At 39.2% G+C, this 27,038-nt stretch overlaps 1 protein-coding gene across 6 annotated transcripts in view; it reads right to left on the reverse strand.

Moving 5' to 3' along the window:
• Positions 1-27,038, reverse strand: part of Dip2c (disco interacting protein 2 homolog C) — a 438,929-nt gene that overhangs the window by 71,545 nt on the left and 340,346 nt on the right. For all 6 annotated transcript variants that reach the window (XM_052729332.1, XM_052729331.1, XM_052729329.1 and 3 more), the window contains 4 exons: positions 15,911-16,050; positions 11,389-11,525; positions 9,450-9,658; positions 41-155 (listed from right to left, as the gene is read on the reverse strand). In XM_052729332.1, coding sequence (XP_052585292.1) covers positions 41-155; positions 9,450-9,658; positions 11,389-11,525; positions 15,911-16,050 — 601 coding nt within the window. The remainder of the gene's footprint in view (positions 1-40; positions 156-9,449; positions 9,659-11,388; positions 11,526-15,910; positions 16,051-27,038) is intronic.

Below are 27,038 nucleotides of genomic sequence, written 5' to 3' on the forward strand. Positions count from 1 at the left end.
GAAGGACCTAATTAAAAGCTTTAAGACACAGCCATACTACCTGGAGCACTCTGCTCATCCACTGAAAACTGTCTTCCTCTGTGGAGTCCGGCCTCTGCTCAGCCACAATCACTATCCTTTCATCATGAAGGACAGTCACGGAGAACACAGCTATCCTGCAGGAACAGAGGGAACCTGTGGTGAGCAGAGGAGAAAGACCTGCTTCCAAGGACTCCTGTGCCAGTAAGGACTTTGTAATCAAGATTAATTACACAAATCTCAGGATTCCTTCACAGATGCAGACTAGTCCCAGACTGCTACACATGAGCTACTGTGAGAAAAGCATGGGGTGAGGGGAAACAATGCACAACTAACACTGGGAAGCTGTTTGCCATCTCTTTAAAGTTTTGGGATAAGATTATTATGCAGTCAAAAACAGCTACAAATGCAGCCCAACAGAAAATAGCAAACAAACTTACAATCTTGTGACTTTTTCTATGTATAATTTTATAGCAGGGGGTAACTTCAATTGTGTAGTTGTCCAAAGGCTGGCTATGACTAGAGAATGAATTTATGTATGATCAGCAGAATGCCCAGTATTCGGAGACCTGTATCAGTTTTTCTTGAGCTGAGAACTGTAAAGTAGTCCTTTCCTTAGTAGCAGAAAGTTTGTTTGCAACTTCTGTGCTCAAATTTGCCTGCTTTGTATGGCCAACATACAATTGCAACCACTGAAGACTTCCATAACATACCTACCCTTTCAAAAATAGATTCCCTGTTGTAGAACATTTGTTTACACTGTAAAAATGTGTCTCTGCCTAAGGTGCCTTCTGATTGGTTTAATAAAGAGCTAAATGGCCAATAGCTAAGCAGGAGAGATAGGACATCAGGGCAGAGAGAGGAAACTTGAGATGTATCTAGGCACAGATGTGGAGCCAGCCAGATGTGGAAAAAGTTGGACACACAGAATGGAAGAGAAGTAAAAGCCACGTGGTAGAATGTAAATTAATAAAAATATGGGTTAATTTAAGTTCTAAGAGCTGGTTAAAAACAAGCCTAAGCTAAAGGCCAAGCTTTCATAATTAATAATTAGTCTCCATGTCAATGGAAGTTGGATGGCGGGGCAGAGAAAGACTCGCTACATATGATGCCCAGTGTGAGGGCACATATTTCCACATAGGACCAAAGAAAGCTTTAAAAAAAAGTTTCAAACATGCAAACACAGAGCCAGACAAGGCTTCCTAGTACCACAGTCTCTCAGGCAGGCCGAGGTATACAGAGATGCAGCTCCCTGCTGCTGCTTGCAGGTTTGAGCCAGCCAGCACCATTGTGTAGAGCCATGTGTGGCAGGTTTAAGGCATGGCTAACATGGTCAGAGAAGGATGCAGGTGTGTAATAAAGCAGTCCGGACTGAGAAAATCTTTAAACAAATAAAGTTTAAAAAATGGGTATAGACAAGTCATAGAAAAATAGTTTAAAAATAATAAAATCTTTAAAGAGAGAGCAAAGTAATATATTTTTAAAGTCATGTAAAGATGGGAAATACACAAGGTGTCTGGATCTGGTATGGTGTTTTGTTGACTTTGAATTTTTTAAATGCTAATGTAAAAAAAAACAATAGCTGCTAAGAGACACTGGATTATGGAAAATGGTAAATAAACCAACCTATATATCTTAAGAATGTCTTAACTTCAAAATGGAAGTCAGAAAATATGTTGGGTTTAGGGGAGAGGTTATGTCTTTGTTTCCATAGGAAGCAAAAAGTTAATGGTTCTCTTCAAAATTAATGAAGATCAGATTTGATTGGGGGAGACCTCCTGATAATCTTGGCTATAGACATGAAAAAAAAAAAGAACAAGAAAAACTAGAGGACAGATGACTTATATGCTGATCCCTCTAATATGAGAACAGCTCTGAGATTGTATGAGACATGATAAATCTTGTTGGCTACAGAGTCCTCATGAATTATTATTATATGCATGCTATACTTTAATAAGGCATGGATAGAGGTTTGGTTATACAGTCCAAACAAACTCACAAAGTTAACAGATGCCTTGTACACACTCAAACATAAAACAAAAAAATCATCTTTAATTGACTTGTGTATACTGCACATTTTATACTTCTGTTAATGCAGTTATATACATTACATTTAAAAGTTTATGTGTTTTCAGAAAAAAAGGACCAGATACCAATAAAGACAAATAGCCCAGGTAATCCAGCCTCTCAGAATGCCTCTGTTGCAGTTTCCACAAAATTCTGCATCCAGAACAACTTCAAAGCTGTTAGCTGAGATGGTCTGGCCTCACAGATTATCCAGCCAAGGCTTCAGATAAGCTTTACACTTTCCCATCACACAGAGACTAAACAAAAAATAATACAACTAGCTCTCCCAGGTCTTGATCATTATCTCAATTTTCTTAGGTTATCCCAAAGATGTTGGTGTCCTAGACAATAGGAAACAGCCTAGTGAACATGATGACCACTTTCCCAAGAGGTGGGGGTGGATGGTTTTTTTGTCCTTCAGTAGATTATGGATGTTTGTCATCACATCAATAAGTTGATATTGGTCATGCTCAAGGAGGAAACTAAACAAAAGAAATTAGATTCAGGGATCTCATTCTGAAAAGAAATTGAGAGGATATAGAAATGATAGGATTAAAGGGTAGATTATTGAATCTACTTTCAAACTAAAAATATGCAACTACTAATCTTAAATATTTTACATTGGTATGGATTTTTGTATATCGATACAAACTTAAGGTTATTTTTCTTATACTGTATATATGTTTCTACTCTTATTAAAGGTATTGTACCTTCACAGCTCATTTAAAATTTTAATGCATATTTAAATAATACAGATTAGTAGTTAGTTATCTATTATAATCAAACTTGTAGTCATGTTAGGTATGTTTTCAAGGTTAAGCAGAGGTATATTTTAGATAGGTGGTCTTCAAACACTTCAGAGATCTACAGAATATGGCACTTAAGATGTTTTAATAACATAAGGCTTTTCATGAAAGTGATACATGTCTGCTCCTGGGAGCACCAATTTACTTAAAAAAAAAAAAAACAGTGGGCATTGAAGAAATTCTATATGAAGTTGCTTTCAATGTGGCAAAACTAGCCATTTGGGTAAGAATCTGCCTTTGCCTCGACTGCTGAAAGTATGCTGTCCAAATTGGACAAGCAGGGCACAAAAAAGGTGACTGCTGAACTTTTTCAAGACAAAGTAGGACAGTCCTTCGAAATTCCTGCTTCACAGAAAAGTCTGTCAGATATTCCATACCTGTAGGCTGAAGATAGATGCCCCAAAGTTGCAGAAGAACCTTGGGGTGGCTGTCCAGTCAGCCAGATGTCTTTGTCATTTCTATAGTTTTGGAAGTTGCTTGCTCTGCACTTCCTGTTTATTCAAGTACGTATTTGCTGGTTTTGTGTGTCAACTTGACAAAAGCTAGAGTCATCAGAGAGGAAGGAGCCTCATTTGAGGAAATGTCTTGATGACATCCAGTTGTAAGGTATTTTATCATTTAGTGATCACTGAGGGAGGGTTCAACCCATGGGGGTGGTGCCATTCCTGGGCTGGTGGTCCTGGGTTCTATAAGAAAGCAGGCTGAGTGGGCTAGGGGAAGCACATCAGTAAACAGCACCCCTCCATGGCCTCTGCATTAGTTCCTGCCTCCAGGATCCTGCCCTGTTTCAGTTCCTGTCCTGACTTCCTTCAGTTATGAACAGCAATGCTGAAATGTAAGCCTAATAAACCCTTTCCTCTCCAACTTGCTTTTTGGTCATGGTGTTTCATCGTAGCAATAGAAACCCTAAGACAAAGTAAAATTATATCCTTCTTGGGTCTCTGATGGGGGCTGAAGATAAATAGTTATACTGTTTTCTTTGTTACCAAATTCAGAAAAGAAATTGACAAAAGAGATGTAAAGTTTATAAGGCTGAGAAACATAAAAGCTTTAAGTTGTTTATCTAAGATGTTTTTAGGTCTAAAAAGATATTTTTAGAATGGTAATACAAGTTATGATAAAAAATGGTTTAAGTATAAAACTTTGGACTCACCAAGATGGGATAGATAATGGAGTAATTTCTACAAATTTGCCAAATACAAATGGACTGGATATTGTAAATGTAATTTTTTTTTTTTCGGTTTTTCGAGACAGGGTTTCTCTGTGTAGTTTTGGTGCCTGTCCTGGCTCTCGCTCTGTAGGCTAGGCTGGCCTTGAACTCACAGAGATCCACCTGGCTCTGCCTCCCGAGTGCTGGTATTAAAGGCATGTGCCACCATTGCCTGGCTGTAAATGTAATTCTTACCTGATAATTGTTCTTGTTGTACATAGTTTTACCATGTTAGAGTTAAAAACCCTTCCTTTTTATTTAGACAATACCTGATAACTGCTCTTATTGTTTATAGCTATATTACAGTGAAAACCTTTCCTTTTTATTTAGACAAAAAGGGGGAAATGTTGTGGGATATTTGTACAGTACGTGAAGATGTATTGCTGTGATTAGTGTAATAAAGACCTGAATGGCTAATAGCTAGGCAGAAAGATTTCTGGGGAGAGAAAGGTAGAGAAAGAGGAATCTAGGTGTGAAAATTAAGCCCAAGAGACACCAATGAGACATAGAGGGAGTCAGACATACAGAATGAAAGAAAGGTAAAAAGCCACATTAAAATATAGATTAATAGAAGTAGGTTAATTTAAGTTATAAGAGCTAGTGGGGCAAGCCTAAGCTAAGGCTGAGCTTTCATATTTAATAAGTCTCTATGACATTGTTTGTGAGCTGGCGGCCCAAAGAAAAAGTTGAAAAATCAATTCCTGTCTTCCAGTTCCTTTTTCTGCTCCTCAAATGTTTTTTTTAATGCTTTGAAAATTTCATGTGTGTATACAATGTATCTCGCTCATATCCACCATTCTCCTCTCTCTCCAACTCCCTTCCTTACCCACAACACATCTCTCTCTCAACCTCATTTCATTTTTTTTTAAAATAATCAACTGTGCCCAATTAGTGCTGCCAATATACACACGGGTATTGGTCAGTCACTGAAGCAAAGGTAGCCTGTCAGTGGATACCCCCTCCAAAAAGAAGACTGACCCTGCATCTCTCAGCAGTCAGCCATCAACTGTCAGTAGCTCCTCAGCAAAAGACAGATGGGTTATTTTGAAGTTAAGAGAAGCTGGCAAGGAACAAGCCAAGCTAAGGCCAGGCATTCATAATTAAGAATAAGCCTCCATGTGTGATTTATTTGGGAGCTGGGTGGCAGGCCCCCAAAGACACAAAGAGTAAGAAAAAACAGTCACAACACCCTTGCCACATAACAATAAAAATACTAAACACAGAACAAAGAACAAATATTAAATGCTGCAAGGGAAAAAGGCCAAGTAACATATAAAGGCAGATATATCAGAATTACATCTGACTTCTCAATGGAGACTCTAAAAGCCAGAAGGGCCTGGAGAGATGTTTTGAAGACTCTAAGAGACCACAAATGCCAACCCAGACTACCACACCCAGCAAAGTTTTCAATCACCATAGATGGAGAAAACAGGATATTCCAAAATAAAGTCAAATTTAAACAATATCTAGCCTCAAATCCACCCTTCAGAAGGTACTAAAAGGAAAATTCTAACCCAAGGAGGTTAACTACATTTTGCAAAAACACAGCAATTTATCTCACATCAGAAAAACCAAAAGTAGGAAAACAAATACACACACACACACACACCCCACCACCACCACCAAAATAACAGAAATTAACTATCCTTGGTCATTAATGTCTCTCAATATCAATGGACTCAATATCCCAATAAAAAAGACAGACTAACAGAATGATGTGAAAACAGGATCCATCCTTCTGCTACATATAAGAAACATACCTCAACATCAAAGATAGACATTACCTCAGAGTAATGAGACAGAAAAGGATTTCCCAAGCAAATGGAAAGAAGCTGGTATAGCCATTCTAATATCTAACAAAATAGATTTCAAACCAACACTAATCAAAATAGATGAAGGACACTCCATCCACAAAGGAAAAATCCAACAAAATGATCTTTCTATTCTTTTTTTTTTTAGGTTTTTGAAGATAGAGTTTCTCTGTGTAGCCCTGGCTGTCCTTGGACTCACAAAGATCTGCCTCCCAAGTCCTGGGATTAAAGGCATGGGCCACCACCGCCCAGTGATCTTTCAATTCTTAACATCTATGCTCCGAAAGCAAGGGAATCCACATTTATAAAAGACAAACTTGAAAAACTTACATCACACAAAGACCCTCACACATTGGTAGTGTGAGACTTCAATACCCCACTCTAAGCAATGGACAGGTCATCCAGACAAAAACTAAACAGAGAAATAATGGAACTAACAGAGGTTATGAACCAAATGGACCTTACATATTTCTATAGAACATTTCACTCAAACACACACACACACACACACACACACACACACACACACACACACACACCCATTCTTCTAAGCACCTCATGAACATTCTCCAAAACTAATCACATACTTGGTCATAAAGCAAGTATCAACAGATAAAAAATTAAAAAACTTCTGCATCCTATCAGACACCATGGCTTAAAGCTGAATTTCAAAAACAACAGAAAAATCTACAAATTCATGGAAACTGAACAACTTTCTACTGAATGACTACTGGGTCAAGGCAAAAACAAAGAAAGAAATTAAGAACTCCCTAGAATTCAATGAAAATGAATGCATAATGTATGGAGCACAATGAAATCTGCATTTAGAGGAATCAAAGACCAGATGTAAATCTACACACATATGAACACCTCATTTTTGGTAAAGAAGCCAAAAATACACAAAAGAAAAAAAGAAAGCATCTTCAACAAGTGGTGCTGGTTAAATTGGATATCTGCATGTAGAAAATAAAAATAGATACCCTACACAAAAACTCAAGTCCAAGTAGATCGAAGACCTCAACATAAATCAGATACACTGAATTTGATTGAAGACAAAGTGGGGAATAGCCTTGAACACATTGGCACAGAAGACAGCTTCCTGAAAAGAACACCAATGGCACAGGCACTAAGATCAACAATTAATAAATAAATGGGACCTCATAAAACTGAAAAGCTTCTATAAAGCAAAGGACACCATCAATAGAGCAAAATCGCAGCCTACAGAATGGGAAAATGCTGTGGGATGTCTTTCTGTATGCTGTGAATATATGTTGCTCTGACTGGTTGATAAATAAAGCTGCATTGGCCTATGGCAGGGCAGGATAGAGCCAGGAGGGGAAATCCAAGAGAGATAATGAAAGGAGAAAGGAAAGTCAGCAGACAATGCTAGCTGCCACCAGGAGAAGAAAGATATAAAAGTATCAGTAAGCCACAAGCCATGTGGCAAAGTATAGATTTATAGAAATGGGCTAATTTAAGATGTAAGCGCTAGCGAGAAGCCTGAACCATTAAGCCATATGGTTTGAAAATAATATAAGCCTCTCTGTGTTTATTTGGGTCTGAGCGGCTGCAGGACCTGGCAGGACACAGGAAAATCTCCTACTACAGGAAAAGATTTTCACCACTCCACATCCAACAGGAGGCTAATATCCAAAATATATAAAGAACTCAAAAAACAAGACATCAATAAACCAAATAATCCAATTGAAAAATGGGGTACATATCTAAACAGAGAATTCTCAACAGAGGAATCTCATATGGCTGAGAAACACTTAAAGAAATGTTCAACATAATTAGCCATCAGGGAAATGCAAATCAAAATGACTTTGAGATTTTATCTTATACCTGTCACAATGGCTAAAATCAAAAATACAAATGACAGCTCATGCTGGTGAGGATATGGAGCAAGGGGACACTCCTTCATTGCTAGTGGGAGTGCAAATTTGTACAGCCACTATGGAAATCAATATGGCAGTTCCTTAGAAAATTGGAAACCGGTCTACTGCAAGACACAGCTATACCACTCTTGGGTATATATCCAAAGGATGCTCCATCTTATCTCAAGGACAATTGCTCAATTATGTTCAAAGTGGCTTTATTCATAATAGCCAGAAACTGGAAACAATCTAGATGCCCCTCAACTGAAGAATAGATAAAGAAAATGTATATTTACACAATGGAATATTACTCATCTGTTAAAAAAAATGACATCAGGAAATTTGAAGGCAAATGGATGGAACTAGAAAAAAAATCATCCTGAGTGAGGTAACCTAGGCCCAGAAAGATAAACCTGGTATGTACTCACTCATCACGGGACATTAACAATGAAGTAAAGGTTACTCATGGTACAATCTACAGACCCAGAGAGGCTAAATAACAAGGAGGGCTCAAGTGAGGGAAGCATGCATCTCCCTGGAAGGGGAAATAGAATAGATTTTTCCAGTGGACTGGGGGTGAGGAATGGGAACAGAGGGATCAGGTGGGGGTGGGGTGGGGAATGAGAAGACTGGAATTGGGGGGTTATGGGGGGTCTGTGTGGAAACCCAGTGCAGTGGAAACTCCCTGTAATCTTTGAGAATGACCCTAGTGAAGACTCCTAGCAATGGGGGATATGGAGCCTGAGCTAGCCGTTTTCTATAACCAGGCAAGGCTTCCAGCAGGGGAACTGGGATACCATTCCAGTCACAAAACCTTCAACCTATGATCTGTCCTCCCTCCAAGATGTGCTAGGATAATGTTGGCAAAAAATGACTGGCCCAACTCGAGGCCCTTGCCACAAGAGGAAGCCCATGTCTGACACTGCCTGGATGGTCAGGAACCAGAGGCTGAACAAACAGCCTAGAGACCCAGGATAGAACCAAATACAACTGGTGAAAAAATTCGATGAAATAATTATTAATGATATTCTACTATACTTAAGAGATTGGTAACTAGCCCGATTGTCGTTAGAAAAGCGTCATCTAGCAACTGATGGGAGCAGATGCAGAAAGCCACAGACAAACACTAGGCAGAGCCAGGGGAACCCTGCAGAAGGGGCAGGGGGTGGGGACTGCAGAAGCCAGAGGAACCAGGACACCATGAGAACACAGCCAACAGAATCAACTAAGCAGGGTTCATAGGGGCTCACAGAGACTGATGCAACAATCATGGACCCTTTATGCGTGTGAGCTAGGTCCTCTGCATATACCTTATGGTTGTGTAGCTTGGTGTTCTTGTGGGACTCCCAATAGTAGGAGTGACAGATGTCTCTGACTCTTTTCCCTCTCTCTTTCAAAGAAAAAAAAAAAGCAACAACAAAGCCAATAAGCAGCACTCCTCCATGGTCTCTGTATCAGATCCTGCCCCCAGGTTCTTGCTCTGAGTAATTGTCCTGACTTCCATCAATAATGAATAGTAATGTGAAAGAGTAAGCCAATTAAACTCTTTCCTCTCCAAGTTGCTTTACATCATGGTGTTTCATCACAGCAATAGTAACTCTAACTAGGAAACCAACACCACCAAAAATAAGTATTTAATTAGCAGACATGTACCACTAACCTTCCTCTGTAGACAAACTTCATGGGTTCTACAGCCAAGGCTGTGGCTACGATGTCATCGGCATTGTGTCTTCGTCCACTGACTACCATCAGACCATCCATCTTACCCACCACAAAGACAAGGCCCCCAGGACCAACAAATCCCAGCAAACCTGTCCTTATGAATGGGTATTCACTGATTGGAGCCCCGGAGCTCGTCATGGGAAATACCTAGGGAAACAAGGCTGTAATTAGGTCAACTCAAAGGGTTAGCAGGGTCTATAGTCTCACCACTTCTCTAGAGAGAGATCACATTTACTTCCTTACCTCTAATAACTCTACAGCATGAGGTCATGGTGACTCTGTTTGACAGTCTATGAACATGGTATGTTGTTTAATCTTTGTCATCAATTAGACTGGATTTTGAATCACCTAGGAGACACAACTCTGGTCATACCAGAGAGCTTTAACTGAGGGAAGACCCAGTCTAAATGTGGGTGATATGCTCCATGAGCTAAGGATTAGACTAAATACAAAGGAAGCTAACCACTGACATTTACCTCTTGGTGCTTCCTGACCTTAGGTGTAATTGGATAAACTCTCACATTCCTGCCAGCATGGCTTCCCCACCATGATGGATTGTACTCTCAAACTATAACCAAAATAAACTCTTCCCCCTTAAGTAGCTTTTGTCAGGTAGTTATAGGCAGGTCAAAAGTAACTAATGTACAATGATACACATTTTTCTCTTGTGTTCCCTACAGGCTCAGCAAAGTTCTGTTGCTTCTGCATGTCTGGGTGATGTGCAAGGGCTAGAGGAATCTCCTCTCACAGGCTGAGTCTCCAGACAGGCAGCACCATAAATTACTGCACTATGCTTAAAATACCAGGTGTAAGTGATTAATGGAGACTTGAGGTACATTTTTAAATAACATATATTGGCAGTAACTGATCCCTATTCATTAAAATGTTACTTTTCCTTATTAAAAACATGCTGAAAAGGAAAATGTAAAAGGAACACAGCTAGTCTAAAATACAAATCTTGTTTCCTTCAACTTTGAAGATAATCACATAGAAAAGGAAAGTTTTACTTAGATCACTCAGCTCCAGTTCCAAGGTTTTTAGAGATCTGAGTTCATATTCACATGTATGCTTACTCTGAGATCAATGTAGAACAGAATGGATAATCTGTTCTACTCATGAATCAGTGAAATAGTGTGTCAATCCTAAGGCTAGATACCATATGAGAAAAAGAAGAAAGCTCTAAGAATACCGTGATACAGTACAAGACACCTGAACCTGTGGACTTAACTCCTTTCATGTCTCTGTTTACTGTGTTCATCACCTACATAAAGCAGGTTATCTATGTACATCAGTCACACATGTGTATACCACACATTTTACATATATCCCACATGTATAACACATGTACAACACATATCAACACACATGTACAACACATATCGACACACTATATGTATATCTATATCCATGATCTGTCACCACATACCTTACATATTCACTGTACCAATGAAATCATTATTTAATGTGCACATTTGTTCAGATTCTCTTGAGTTCACACCTAGCCAAGTCTAATCTATGCTACAAGATTGTGCAGAATGGCCAGCTGACTTCCTGAGTGAGGACATTTACCTACACACCTATGTACACATTCTCCTATCACATATGTGGTTTTTCATCACTCATCTGTAGCTGAGAAAAACAACTAATGAAAACCTCATCTCCTGGACACTGGTTAAAAGGTCAGAATAATGCTGATAACTCAATTATCAAAAACAAAAATATAGTATGAAAAAAGCCACCAGTTTAACTACTATGAATGCTCTTTTGTGAAATCATTATCTTAGTAGGTTTCTAGTCTGTTTCTGAACACCTGGCAAAGCTGTTAGAGGCCAGAGTCAGGGAAAGAGCTGAAGGAAGGAATTTCTCCATCAACCTACCTCAAAGGTGTTCTTGGTCATGCCGGAGAGACCATAATATGAGGTTCCTGTGGCAACTGCACAGACACAGAGCTCCCCAATTTCATCTGTCCTGCATAGCTGAGGAATCCCATCTGGCTTCACTGAACACATGATGGCTAAAGGAAACATAAAAAAAAATCACAAGGGGAGTATGAGCAAGAAGGAGGAAATTAATAAATCCATGAATACCAATGGAGGCACAAATGAACAGAAATACCACCTTGAATAAAATTCCAATAATTTCCAGGTGCTCATTTTCTCTAAGAGTTGTAACTTTTCATGTTGGAGAAAAATGTCAGATTTCATTATTATATCAATCATTTCAATTACTTTCAATTTAATATGAAAATCATATTTAAAGTATTTAAAGAAACACTGTGTGCCATTTACATATGACATGATACTTAGGGATGTGTCAGTCTTTCACTACACATATACCAGAAGAACAGGTCAAAGTTCCAAAGCACATTTTCAGTCCTTCAAATGAACCAGCACAGGTATCTGCTCTCAAGTCATCCAGAGTTTCTCTAAGTTGAAAGAGAATATATAGCCTCCAGTATCCTACATAAATCTAACACTTTGGTTTAAATTACCTGTTGCACATAATCCTTCAGAGAATACCACTTAAAGGTTTTGGCATTCAGTGTGTGTGTGTGTGTGTATTCATGCACACTCATATGTCAAGGCGAGAAGTGTCTTGTGTCTTCTCTGTTCACTCTTCCACCTTATTTTCTTTTGAAACAGGGTCTCTCAATGAATCTGAAGCCCATCACTTCAGCTATGTTATCTGGCCAGTAAGCTCCATTGGGTTTACTTGTTCGTACTTTCAACATCTTATAGCATCAGGATTACACTGCTGTGGCAGATTTTTAAAGGAGTGCTGGGGATCCAAAGTCTGATCATCATGCTTGCACAGTAAGCACTTTGCCAACTGAGCCCTGGCCATCCAGCCTTTTAAGCATACATTTAATGATGTGTTATTAATGATGATTAATGATTAATTATTTAATGATGTCTCATTAATCTGACTCACACATTTACTTGATAACTTATGTGACTTCAGCATCCTACCTACCACCACTACAAACCATAAGCCTGACTAGGGAGCTAAGGGCCTAGTGTCTTAGACAATTTGACGTTAATAGCCAGTGACAGTTGAGTGTTTAGAAATTCTATAACCTCCAGAGGCTGGCATTACATCTAAGAAACAGAATCAACAGAAACATGAAAAGTTAAACTCACTCACAATAAGACAAATATACATCCAAACTACACCAAAAAGCAGTCTTGTAGCAAGTGGGTTCAAGGTCGGCCTAGTGAGGTTAGTAAGACCTTGCCTAAAATAAAATGTACAGGAAAGGGTCAGACATAGTGGCATAGGCAATGCCAGCACTCAAGTGGCAGAGGCAGGCAAATCTTTGCAAGTTCACAGCCAGCTTAGTCTATATAGAGTTCCAGGACAGCAGGGTTATGTAGAGAGACCTTGTCTACCTGAAGAAACAAAACAAAACACCAAAATGTATAAGAAAGGCTGGGGAGGCAGCAGGCAGCTCAATGGTAAAATACCTGCCTAATGTGTGAGGGTGTGGGTTTAATTTCTAGTAGCAGAAAACACAATCAACAAAACAAAAAGTAGACCAAAATGTCTTCACTTATCAACTAGAAAACATCAAGAAGTCTGATGGGAAAGGCAGAGAGAAAGTGGGATTAACACCCATCACTGCCAGGAGTATGAATTCTTACAGGCTTTCTGGAAACTATTGACTATAATCAAAATGAGGTGGGCATGCTGTCCTTGAAACAGACACAGACCTACAACTAAGATTAAGCCAGTCAAAATCCTAGCGTAGATAGGAAAAGAGGCTTATAAAGGTCTACCCTAGCTGAAGTTACTGACAACTGATGGCTGATTCAGGAGGAAGAGTAAGTTTTTCTTCAAGAATGCAGTCCCTAAAAGGCTGCTCATGATGACCCTATACCCATGTACATACAGGCAGCACTAAGTGGATTTAGTGGGTTTACAAAAAGAGGCAATTGGAAAGATGGTTCAGTATTAAGGGCACTAGCTACTCTTGCAGATGACCCAGGCTTGATTCCCTGTACCCACATGGTGGTTTACAACCATCTGTAACTACAACCTCAAGGGATCCAACATCCACTTCCAGCTTCCCTGAGCACCAGACATATATGGTACACAGACACATATGCAGGCAAAACACTTATACACATACAAAAATTTAAAGAGAGAGAGCACATAAAGGTGGAGGTAAACTGGGTTCATAGGGAAAGAATTGCAGAGGAAGAAATGGGGGTAGATTTGATCAAAACAGCTATATATATGTGAAATTCTTAAATAATAAAAAAGAAACACTTCACTTCTGAGAATTTTTTTTCATTATACTCCCACACCCTTGTAGAATGAAGTTCAGATGTGGTCCTTCACATCAGAATGCAGCAAAGAGTACAACTCCCCCAACTGTGGAAAGCATATATTATTGTGCATTCAAACTGTGCAATATTGTACATCATGGAAAGATTAAAGTTCTTTATGTGCTAACAAATGAACATAAGACACAAAACATGGTGTACTATATCCTATCGTTGTGTTTAAAAAGCCCAATCCAAGAAAGACAATATACAAGTAGACATGGATGTGGGGTATGTTTCTTTGATATGATACTATACCATGGAGTATTTCTGAATAGAAATTTCTGAAAAGGAAAAAAAAAAAAGAAATTTCTGAAAAGAAACCTGTGATGCTGTAGGTGACTTGAAAAACAAAGATTTTCATTGTTATGTCACCTGAATCTTTTGATGCCTCCAGCATGAGAATCCATTTGCTTAAAGACTAGTTTGCTTGGCATCGTAAAGTAAAGCAACAGAGTTAGGTGGTCTGGCTAATCCTGGACAGCCTGAATTTGGAGTTTAGAGACCTAAGCTGCTCTGACTCTAAAAGAGCTTTCATGACAGCAGGTGAAATGGAAACGGTTAGAAAGCTATAGAGAATTAGGAGCACAAGAGACATGCTTTATTTCTGTTATGCTTTGAACTAGGCAAGCAGAAAGACCACTTCATTGTGATAGACACACTTGATTGTGATAGACAGTGTGAAAATTCCATCTCTCTGTGATTCCATGAGAGCAGTGTGGCCTTTTACCCACCAAGATTTGTCCCAGTACTCAGATCCCATCCAAGATACCATGAGAAGCTAATTGGCTATATATTGTTATGTAGTATAACTAGACATAGAACAATGAGTGCTGTTCATATATGGACTTGCCACTCTATTGTATGAAGGAACATGGAGCAACTTAAAAGAAGGAGGCCTAGATTCTTCAGAACAACTCTAATTGAGAAAGAAATGTGGCTCCATGCTGGAAGACAGAAATTGAGGACAAATATGCTGATATGTGTGGCCTTGTGAGACAGGAATCAGGAACAACATTCGGCCATAAGAACGTGAGCTGTAGACTTGTATGTGGCTCAGAAACACCAAAGCACGTTATATGAGGGTCTAGAGGGGCTAGAGGGGCTAGGGAGGAAGGTGGGGGTATGACACAGCAGTGTCTCTTCAATCAAGTGATTCCCTATACTGCTTTCATGCTAAACAGTATATACAACACAACTCTTATTCCTCAGGTTTCATACATACTGCTCAAAGCCTTCCATGAGGCTGAGCTTTGGTGTCTAGCTTGGGCTGAGGCATCAGTTAAGATGATTGAAGAGGATGTCTGGGCTGCAAAAAAGGAAGCATCTCAGGACAAGCGTCTGGGTACAGAGTCAGTCTGGAATGTCTTCCTGGAGAAAAGGGTTCCAGAGGAGAGATGTCCTTCACCAGCCTTATGAATATTTTTGGTTTCTTTTTCTTGGGAGAGAGAACATTGCTTTTGGTGTTTAAAGATTGACCAGAAACGTCTTAATATTAGGAGTTTCAGTGTTGAACCTGAGATGTCATATAAAGGGAAATGGGATGGACAGTAAGAGAAGATGCTAACCTGTGTTCAAAAAGCATATACCGATTGTAGAATCAGAAGGCCATTCTAGCACTGTCTACTTCATATATGTGCTGGTTGGTTTTATGCCAACTTGACATAAGCTACAGTCATCTGAAAGGAAGGAACCTCAATTAAGGAGATGACTCAGTAAGATTCAATTGTAGGCAAGTCAGTAGGGCATTTTCTTCATCATTGATTGATGTGGAAGGGCCCAGCCCATTATGGGTAGGGCAAACTTAGGCTTATGGTCCTGGTTTCTATAAGAAAGCAGATTGAGCAAGCCTAAGGGAGCAAGCCAATATACAGCACTTCTCCATAGCCTCTCTGCATCAGTTCCTGCTTCCAGGTTCCTACCCTGTTTGAGTTCCTGCCTTGGCTTCCCTAAATGGAATGTAACCCAGAATAGATAAACCAAATAATACCTTTTATTCCCAAGCTGTTTATAGTTGTATTCTATCACAACAATAAACACTCAAACTAAGAAAACACCCCAGGGCTGTACTCACCTCCAGGCATGACAAGGCCAACATCCTGCACTGTGAGCACAGATAGCTTCTCCTCTGAATCCACACGGATCACACCATAGGTCAGCCCATGCATAGATAGCACACCTCGCCCTGGTGGCTGGTTGCTGTCATCTGTGGGCCTAAAAGGATAGTTTTAGCTGAGTATGTGCAAGCAAAGAAACCATTCTGTCTTTAGATGTGCACATCTTCACATATACAAGTAATACCTATAGCCAGGTATGGGTAGGGAATCTTCTGGAGAGGAAGCTGGCTACCATCTGTACCAACACTGAGTAGCACTTGCCTCCTGTTTATGCAGTGTTAGCTCTACCCAAGAGTGGCCCCAGAGTTCTCAGGCTAAGTAAAAATGCCTTAGAATGTGAAGACAGCATTAGATCCTATACTCTCCCGATACTCCCTCAGGACACTGGTAATAATAAATAAACCTACTGATTCATGATGCCCTTTCTGCTCTCTGAGGTCTGGTTTCCAAGTCTTGCAAATGGTGAACAAGAGAGAGCAACAATCCTAAGAATATTCATAAGCTCAGGGAATAGAAAAGGTGAGCATCCTGGTTGTTCAGCCTCAGTTCAGATGTATGCTATTTAAGCTTAAGCTCAATTACATATGCAATAAAGAATCTAAGTTCTATACTAAGCCATGCTGGATAGGCCAATTACTTAGATGATAGGTATGCTGTAAGAACACTTTATGGTTTAGGAAGTATGGATTTTAGACAAGGCACAGTTGAAATGATGACCATGTCTTTATGTCCCCTGTTGCCAGCAGGCTCCAAGAGCTGGAACCTCTGTAACTCCCTGGTCTTCAAACACCTCTATCCAAGACCCCAGCTCATACCCACTATGGGGTTTCTCATTGCTTTCTTCTTTCTTCTGCCTGGAACATTACTTCAGTAGACACACATACATACACACTCTTTCTCCAGAGATTTTCTCAATTATGAGACAAGAATTAACTAGCTTAATAAAAATACATCTGCCTACCACTCTCATTTCCAGAGCCTTGAGAATGTGACTGTGTGCAAGCCTTCCTCCATCCAACTCTACCATTCCTAAGAACAAGCAGCTGGGTTATTCATTTGAGCAGGAGCTAGCAATAAAAACCTTTTGATGAATAACTTTACTAAAGAAAAAGTCCAAGATTATAAACTTCAACAATTAAAGATTCCATCATCACATTTTTTAAATAATTTTCTTTATCTTTACTATATTTTAGTGATTGTGTGCATGTATGGGGGCATATATGTGCTATGACCTGCATGTGGAGGACTTTTTCCACTACGTGGATCCCAGGGATTAAACTTGGGGTGTTAGGCTTTGTGGCAAGTACCTCTACCTACTGAGCAATCTCATTAGCCCTGTTTCTATATTTTTCTGTGGGAAAATCTTTCACAGGGTCTTAAAATGTCTACATTGGTCTATAAACATGAGTTTATGGTTTAACTATGAATACTGTGAAGGTTTATAAAGAAGATAAAGAAGCAAAAGTTAAAATATGGGATAGTATAAAAATTACAATTTGCAAAAGAAGCTCTTACTTGTATCAAGTAGTTGGGATGTTAAAAAGTGTCAAGAAATACAATTATTCTACTTATAAGAATTAATAAGGATAAAGCTAACCAACTATGAACATTCACCTAAATAATAAGACCTATATGAAACTGTCTGGAGTCAGTAAGCTTAAAAAAGAAAGAAAGAAAGAAAGAAAGAAAGAAAGAAAGAAAGAAAGAAAGAAAGAAAGAAAGAAAGAAAGAAAGAAAGAAAGAAAGAAAGAAAGAAGAGAAAAAGAAAGAAAGAAAGAAAGAGAGAGAGAAAGAAGAAAGAAAGAAAGAAAGAGAAAGAAAGAAAGAAAGAAAGAAAGAAAGAAAGAAAGAAAGAAACGAACAACACAAAACACTACATAGCTGTTACTTCCTTGCCTTTGCTCTTTTCTGAAGACTTCAACAAACCAAAACTATAAAATGAAAAAACACAGCCCTCAGGAGCCCCATCACCCTTTTCCTGCCTCATGACAACACTCTACAAAGATTTGATGTGCAAGCCAGTAGTTAAAATCCGTAGGATTAGAGCTGGGGAAGTATTTCAGTTGGAACAGTGTTTGCCTAGACCACACAATCTCTAGTTCTGCACAAACTGAGTGTCATGGCATATGCTTGCAATCTTAGCACTTTGGAAGTGGAAGCAGGAGAATCAGGAGCTCAAAGTCATCCTTGGCCACATATAGCAGGTCCAAGGCCAGTATAGGATACATGGGACCCTGCCTCAACAATAAATAAACAACAACAACCCCCCCCCCTCCAATTCCTTAAAGCTGGTTGTGAGCTAAATTGTTTGCCCTCAAGGACAACCTTCCTGGTACCTATGCTAGCCTTACTTGGAAACAGAACCTTCCCATACACAGCAAAATACGATTATACTAGCTAAGTGTAGACCTTAAATCTAATTACAGATGTCTTCAGGAGATCCAAAGAAACACAGGCAAGGGAGAATGTCTCATGAAGACAGAAACAGATTAGACTAACACACAACTCAAAGGATGCCCCAGCTATTGGCTACCTTCAGCAAGTGGAGGGAGATCTGTGACAGATGCACTCCCAGGGCCTCCAGAAGGAACAATTCTGCCCACACCTTGACTTTGGGCTTCAGACTCCAAGAGGAGAGAATTAAGTCTTTTTTTTTTTAAATTTTTAAGGCAGCAAGCTGCATTTCTTTGTTATGATAGCCTAAGACACTTACATATTCTTAGTAATAAAGGGGAGAGAGTTACATAGAAGCAACATCTTTGGCTGGTTCTGACAATCCCAAGCATGGGAACATTGGCCACAAGCACACTTAGTAACAATGTGCTCTGCAAACCTAAAGCCAAGATGGTGGCATACTTTTAAGGTCCAATAGTTTGTGGTTTTTCATCTTAGTTGCAACATGTCTTTTCTACACTTGATAATAGTTGAAAAGATTCATAAATGTATTAAGTATCTTAAATTATGACTTTCAGAAGTGATTAAAACTAACCAAGCTTTAACATAGTCTACTAGTACTTATTATATATAATAGACTCCCTTGCTGGGCAGAGGAAAAAGCCCCAGTTTTCTTCCTTACAGACTTACAAAATGCATGTCAAAAGGAAAGAGGAAAGGCTTATAAATTCCTAGCTACCTTCTGTATCCCTATCATTCCACCAGCTTCTTAACTTCTCCATGATACCTGGTGTGCTTCTCCTCCTCCTCCTCCTCCTCCTCCTCCTCCTCCTCCTCCTCCTCCTCCTCTTCCTCCTCCTCCTCCTCCTCCTCCTCCTCACTGACTGCAAACCTAACACTCTGATGTGTTTCAAGTCCAGAAATGTTAAGACCCTTTACAAAGGTATACTTCTTCAAATCTCTATAGCAAACCTATATAGGTACTATTTGCTTCACTTTCAGATTAGAAATTTAAGGCACAGACATGTTTCTTGTTGGTATGACAGAGTACCTTACAAAATCAACACCATAAATAGTTTATCCTGGCTTATGGTTTTAGAGTATAGTCTACCATAGTAGGGACGGCATGGCAACACATGTGAGGCAGCTGGTCACATTGCAGCTGGAGCTTGGAACCAAATAGATGAATATTGGTACTCAGAATGCTTTCTCCTTTTATTCTGTCTAAGACTCTAGCCCATTGGATGGTGCTGTCCCACTGCAACTAACCCAATCTAGAAACTCCCTTATAGAAATGCCAGAGGTTTCTGTCCTATGTGGTTGCGGTGATATTTTATTTATGCTGAAATGTGGTGATATTTTATTTGTATGTTAGTAAATAAAGTTTGTGTGGAGATCAGAGGACATAGACAGCCAGCTATAAACAAAAGTCAGGTGGTGGTAGCACACACCCTTAATCTGATCACATGGCAGGCAAAGTCTCTGTGTGTTCAAGGACACAGACAAGTGTGGTGACACACACCTTTAATCCCAGTACCAAACACAGAGAACTGGAGGTCTGTACAGACAGGCAGTGATGAGGAAGTGAGGTGACTAGGCTAAGAGCCAATGCGAAGGCAGAACAGCAAGGCAATAAAGGCACAGATTAGACAGGAAGAAGCTGGTTCTCTTGGGAAGCTACGGTGGCATGGTGAGCTAAGGTTAGCTGGTGGCTATTCCTATTTCTCTGATAAGGCTTTCACCTCTGTATTTGGCTCTGTGTTTCTTATTTAATAAGACTGTTTAGAAATTCATCTACATGTAGTTCTAAATCCTATTAAGCTGACAATCAATACTAACCATGGCATATGCTAATTGTACAAGTAACTGGTATGCTTCAAAGTAGACCTCATACCCAAACTTGAACATTACTGGCCTCTCATCTGGATGGTTTCCCTGTCCCAGTCACTGAGATAAAAATACACATCCTAGCTAACTGAAGCTTTAGATGAATATTTAAATGCAAACATATGAGCCATACACAAGCACATTCTCAGCAAAAACTAGTCAGATCAGGCAGCACAACTGGCAAAATTCTTACCTGCTCTGTAGTTCTACCCTGTCCCACCAGTAACCTATTCACATGCCTATATAACGCTCTGGACTCTAACATGAAAGTAAATATAAATTATGTGCATATGTAAACATATTTTCAATGAGAAGAAAAATCATAATATACATGGTTTCAAACAAATATATCTCTGGATCTTTCCACATGAGTGACTGTACATACCTACAATGTATGTGCTGTATCAATGAATCCAGCTGTCTTAACTGACATATAGTATTAAATAATAGGAACATAGGGTCATTTATTTTAGCTCAATTATTTTAGTTTAATTTTTTAATTTTATTTTATTTAATTAACATTTTTTCCATTTATTTTTACATATTGACCACAATTTCCCCTCCTTCCTCTCCTCCAGTCACCTCAACCCCATCTACCCTTAACTCCATCTCCATTCAGAAAGGGGCAGGCCTCCCATGGGCTTGAACAAAACATGGCACATCAAGGTGAGATAGGACTGAGCTCCTCCCCCTGAATCAAGGTTGTTCAAGGTAATAATCATGGGGAACAGGATCCCAAAAGCCAGTTAAGACCAGGGACAGGTCCTGATCTCACTGCGTAGGAGTCTTACAAACAGACCAAGCTACACAACTGTCACACACATGCAGAGGGCCTAGGCCTGTAACTGAAGTTTTTTTGGTCCTGACCTGCTTCCTTGATCCTGTGGTCAGGACAAATTTCTCTCACCCACCAGTCTCACAGCCGCTCAGACCCAAGTAAACACACAGAGACTTATATTACTTATAAACTGTATGGCAGTGGCAGGCATTTTGTTATCTAGTTCTTATATCTTAAATTAACCCATTTTTATAAATCTATACCTTGCCACGTGGCTCGTGGCTTACTGGTATCTGTACATCTTGCTTTTCATGGCGGCAGCTGGCGGCGTCTCCTTTTCTCAGTCTTCCACTTCCCAGAATTCTCCTCTCTGCTTATTCTGCCTATACTATACTTCCTGCCTGGCAACTGGCCAATCAGCATTTTATTTATCAATCAATCAGAGCAACACATTCACAGCATACAGAAAGACATCCTCAGCATTTCCTTTTTTCTTTTTTTCCAAAAGGAAGGTTTTAACTTTAACATAGTAAAATTACATATAATAAAACAATCATCAAGCAAGAATTATAGTTATAATATCTAGTCTGTTTGTATTTGGCAAAATTAAAGAAGATAAACTATCTATCCTATATTTGTGAGTCTAAGGTTTCATATCTAACTTATCTTTTATCATAACTATGGAAATTATAACTATCTAGTCTTCAACTACATCAAAGACCTCAGAAGGATATAATATTACCTGAGAAATGGGAGAAGGACGAGAGAGTAGACAGAGATAGCTGGCAGCCTGGACAGTCATCTCACTGTTCAGAAAGTCTAAATTTTTAAAACATTTTAATGCCATATTCTGTAGGTCTTCAAAGTGTTTGAAGACTACCTACCTAACTGAATCATATCTATGTATACCTAGAAAACTTAACATGACTATAAGTTTGACTATCATAGAAGACTAATTATTAATCTGTATTTCTTAATAATCCATTACAACCTAAATGAGTTACATAAACATAATACCTCCAATGAGAGTAGAAATATATATACAGTATAACAAAATTAAGTTTAAATTTGTATCAATAAACTAAAATCCATAGCAATGTAAAACAATTCTAAACAAGTTGTTGCTCTTTAAAAGTAGGTTCATTAATCTACCCTTTCATCTTATTATATCTATACTGTCCCCTTTTCTTCTTTAAAAAGAGATTGTATTTATAATCAACCTGTTTTAAATAAAAATATTGGTTTTTCTCTATCCCACACCAGAGGGTTCTTCTGATATGGGACAGAAGAATCTTTCAACTTTTTTTTTTTTTTTTTTTTTTTTTTTTTAGCAATATGTTTGGGTTTAGAGGAGTGAGCCAATTCCATCTCCAAAGCCAGCTTGGTATATTTGGGAATTTGGGCGTAGCTTCTCACAATACTTCCTGCTGGGTGAGGGTGCTGTACTCTTATGGGGACATAAAGAAAATTTTAGGATTATGGAGTAGTCTGTGAGGCTGTGTTGTCTAAGCCAGTTGTCTTGAAACCATTCTGGATGTTGAATTATCTGGGCCATGGTGTCATTGGAGAACTTTCAGGCGGTCTTGGCTGGTCAAACCTGATGTATCTTAATCTGGAACAAATCCATAGCCTCTTGCTTTCTGTGAAAACAAAAGCAGAGCCTCCTTTCCAAAGCAACATGGGCCAGTCCCATGCAGGCTCCCTAACTGTTAGTTCTGAGTCCATGTGCTCCCACGAGCTCATGTCAGCAGTTTCTGTAGGTTCCTCCATCATGACCTTGATCCCTCTGGCTCATACAATGCCTTCTCTCTTTCTTCAGGAGGACTCCCAGAGCTCGACACCGTGATTGGCTGTGGGTCTCTACATCTGCTTCCATCAGTTACTGGATAAAGGCTCTCTGATGACAATTAGAGTAGTTACCAATCTGATTATAGTAGATGGCCAGTTCGGGCACCCTCTCCACTACTGCTAGGAGTCTTAGCTGGGGTCATCCTTGTGTATTCCTGGGAGTTTCCCTGGCACCAGGTTTCTCCCTAACCTTGAAACGCTCCCCCTAATCAAGATGTCTCTTTCCTTATTCTCCCCTTCAGTCTCACCTCCAACCCGCTCCCTCAAGTTTCCATCTGCCCACACCCCAAACTCTGCCCCCAGTTTACACAGGAGATCTCTCCTATTTCCCCTTCCAGGAAAATCCATACATCCATCTTTGGGCCCTCTTTGTTATCTAGCCTCTCTGGGGCTATGGACTGTAGGATGGTTATCCTGTACTTTACTCCTGATATCCAATTATGAGTGGCTTTCCTTTCCCTCTAACACAATGAGAATATACTAGCATTATCTCATTGATTAGACCTGTATGCAGCACTGGATGCATGTAGTTATACTTACATGTATTCATATATATTTTTTTACAGTAACCCTGTGCAGAGATGGGAAGAGGTTATCTCTAGACCATGACCATAGCTCAGGAGCAGAAACAGGTGCCGAACTCGGGTGGTCTTAAGAATCTGCTTCTCACCACAGTGCTCAGCTGTCCCCCAGCAGTCTTCATTACTTAATTTTTTACTTAAGTTGATGAAAGCAGCATTTATCTTCCTTGTTTCAGTTGTGTTTTCTTGACGATTATATTAGTTTCTGTGATTTGTTACTGCAATAAATACCTTGATATTGTCAACTTAAGAGAGGAAGGATTTGTAGCAGGCTGGACTTGTGAAAGCAGGCCAGACTACCACCCTCCCTACTGGACCCTGTAATCTACAAGCCCCAATCCACCCCCAAACCCACCCACCTTCTGAGACCACAGCTACTCCACCAGCTCCGATTTGACCAAGATCTCCAATTGGACCCTGAGACACAGACTTTGCCAGCTCCGATTGGGCCAACAGCTCTGACTGGACCAAGAGTGGCACCCTGAGACACAGACACCATTTGCACCAACTGGAGGAAGAGATTGGCAGAGGCCAGTACAAGAATATAGTCAACAACATAAACAGCAATATGGCACTACCAGAACCTAGTGATTCTACATCAGCAAGACCTGAACATACCAACATAGATGCAGCAGAAGAAAACAACCTTAAAAATGACTTTATGGAGATAGAGGCCTTTGAAGAGGAAATGAAAAATTTTCCCTTAAAGAAATTGAGGAAAAGAAAAACAAAAAATTAGAAGAAATCAATAAATCCCTTAAAGAAAGCCAAGAAAAAGCAATTAAATGGGTTAAGGAAACAGTTCAAGACCTGAAAATTGAAATAGAAACAACGAAGAAGACACAAATCAAGGGAATTCAGGAAATAGAAAATCTGAGTTGCTGTGGGATGTCTTTCTGTATGCTGTGAATATGTGTTGCTCTGATTGGTTGATAAATAAAGCTGCATTGGTTTAGAGGCAGGTAGAAATCCAAGCAGATAGACAGGCAGAGAAAGGAGAGGCAGGGAGATACCAGCCTGCCGCCCAAGGAACAACATGCCAGCAGACTGGTAAAGCACAGAACACGTGTCAAAACATAGATTAATAGAAACAGATTAAGTTATAAGAGCTAGCTAGCAAGAAGCCTGCCATATGCCATGCAATTGGTAATTAATAAGCCTCCAAATGATTATTTTTATAAGTGGCTGTGAGACCTAGGGGCTGCGCGAGACCAGAGAAAGCTTCCAGTTAACACTGAGTAAACAAACAGGAACTACAGATGAAAGCATAACCAACAGAATACAAGAGATGGAAGAGAGAATCTCTGGCATGGAGGATACAATAGAGGAAATAGATTTGTTAGTCAAAGAAAATACTAAAGCCAAAAAAGTCATAACATAAAACATCCGGGAAATCTGGGACACCATGAAAAAGTCAAACCTAAAAATTATAGGGAGAGAAGAAGGAGAAGAATACCAACTCAAAAGCACAGAAAATATATTCAACAAAATCATAGAAGAAAACTTTCCCAACCTAAAGAAGGAAATGCCTATGAAGATACAAGAAGGTTACAGAACACCAAATAGACTGGACCCAAAAAAAGAAGTCCCCTTTCCTCATAATAATCAAACCACTAAACATACAGAATAAAGAAAAAATATTAAGAGTTGCAAAGGAAGAAGGTCAAGTAACATATAAAGGCAAACCTATCAGAATTAACACCTGACTTCTCAATGGAGACTCTGAAAGCAGGTCCTGAACAGACATTATGCAGACACTAAGAGACCATGGATGCCAGCCCAGGCTATTATACCCAGCAAAACTCTCAATTACCATAGACAGAGTAAAGAAAATATTCAATGACAAAACCAGATTTAAACAATACCTATGCATAAATCCAGTCCTACAGAAAGCATTAGAAGGAAAAATCCAACCCTAGGAAGTTAGATGTACCCATGAAAACACAGGCAATAGATAATCCCACACCAACAAATCCCAAAGAAGGGAAACACAGAACACTACCACCAAAAAATAACAGGAATTAACAATCACTGGTCATTAATATCTCTTAATATCAATGGACTCGACTCACCTATAAAAAGACACAGGTTAACAGAATGGATATGAAAACAGAATCCATCCTTCTGCTGCATACAAGAAACACACCTCAACTTCAGAGACAGACACTACCTCAGAGTAAAGGGTTGGGAAAAGTCTTTCCAGTCAAATGGACTTAAGAAGCAAGCTGGTATAGCTATCCTAATATCTAACAAAACAGACTTCAAACTAAAATTAATCAAAAGAGATCAAGAAGGACATTATATATTCATCACAGGAAAAAAATCCATCAAGATGAAGTCTTAATTATGAACATTTATGCCCAAAATACAAGGTTACTCACATATGTAAAAGAAACATTACTAAAGCTTAAATTGCATATCAAACCCCACACACTAATAGTGGGAGACTTCAACTCCTCACTATCACCAATGGACAGGTCTGCCAGACAAAAACTTAACAGAGAAATAAGGGAACTAACAGCCATCATGACTCAAATGAACTTAATAGATATCTACAGAACATTCCACCCAAACTCAAGAGAACATACTTTCTTCTCAGCACCCCACGGAATCTTCTCTAAAATTGACCACAAACTGGGTCACAAAGCAAATCTCAACAGATACAAAAAACTGGAATAACCTCCTGTATTTTATCAGACCACCATGCCTTAAATTAGAATTCAAGAACAGCACAAATTACAAAAAGCCTACAAACTCATGGAAACTGAACACTGCTCAACTGAATCACCACTGGGTCTAGGAAGAAACAAAGAAAGAAATTAAACACTTCCTAGAATTCAATGAAAATGAATGTACAACATACCCAAACTAACGGGACACTATGAAAGCAGTACTAAGAGGGAAGTTCATAGTGCTGAATGCCTACATAAAGAAATTGGAGAAATCTCACACTAGTGACTTAACAGCACACCTGAAAGCTCTAGAACAAGAAGAAGCAAAGTCTCCCAGGAAGGATAGACGCCAGGAAATTGTCAAAGTGAGAGCTGAAATCAATAAAATAGAAACAAAGAGTACAATACAAAAAAATTAATGAAACAAAGAGTTGGTTCTTTGAGAAAATCAACAAGATAGACAAGCCCTTATCCAAACTAACCAAAAGACAGAGAGAGAGTATCCAAATTAACAAAATCAGAAATGAAAGGGGAGACATAACAACTGACAACAAGGAAATCCAAAGAATCATCAGGTCATACTTCAAAAACCTGTACTCCACAAAATTGGAAAAACATACAAGAAACAGACAATTTTCTGGATAGGTACCATATATCCAAATTAAATGAAGACCAGATAAACAATTTAAATAGACCTATTACTCCTATGGAAATAGAAACAGTCATTAAAAGTCTCCCAACCAAAAAAAGTCCAGGGCCAGATGGTTTCAGCACAGAATTCTACCAGAATTTCAAAGAAGAGTTAATACCAATATTCCTCAAATTGTTCCACACAATAAAAACAGAAGGAACATTGCCAAGCTCCTTCTACAAGGCTACAGGGTCTATGAGGCTACAGTTACCCTGATACACAAACCACACAAAG

This window comes from Peromyscus californicus, unplaced genomic scaffold (assembly GCF_007827085.1).
Source record: "Peromyscus californicus insignis strain IS unplaced genomic scaffold, ASM782708v3 Scaffold_8__1_contigs__length_139910024, whole genome shotgun sequence".
In the NCBI taxonomy this organism is placed as follows: Eukaryota; Metazoa; Chordata; class Mammalia; order Rodentia; family Cricetidae; genus Peromyscus; species Peromyscus californicus.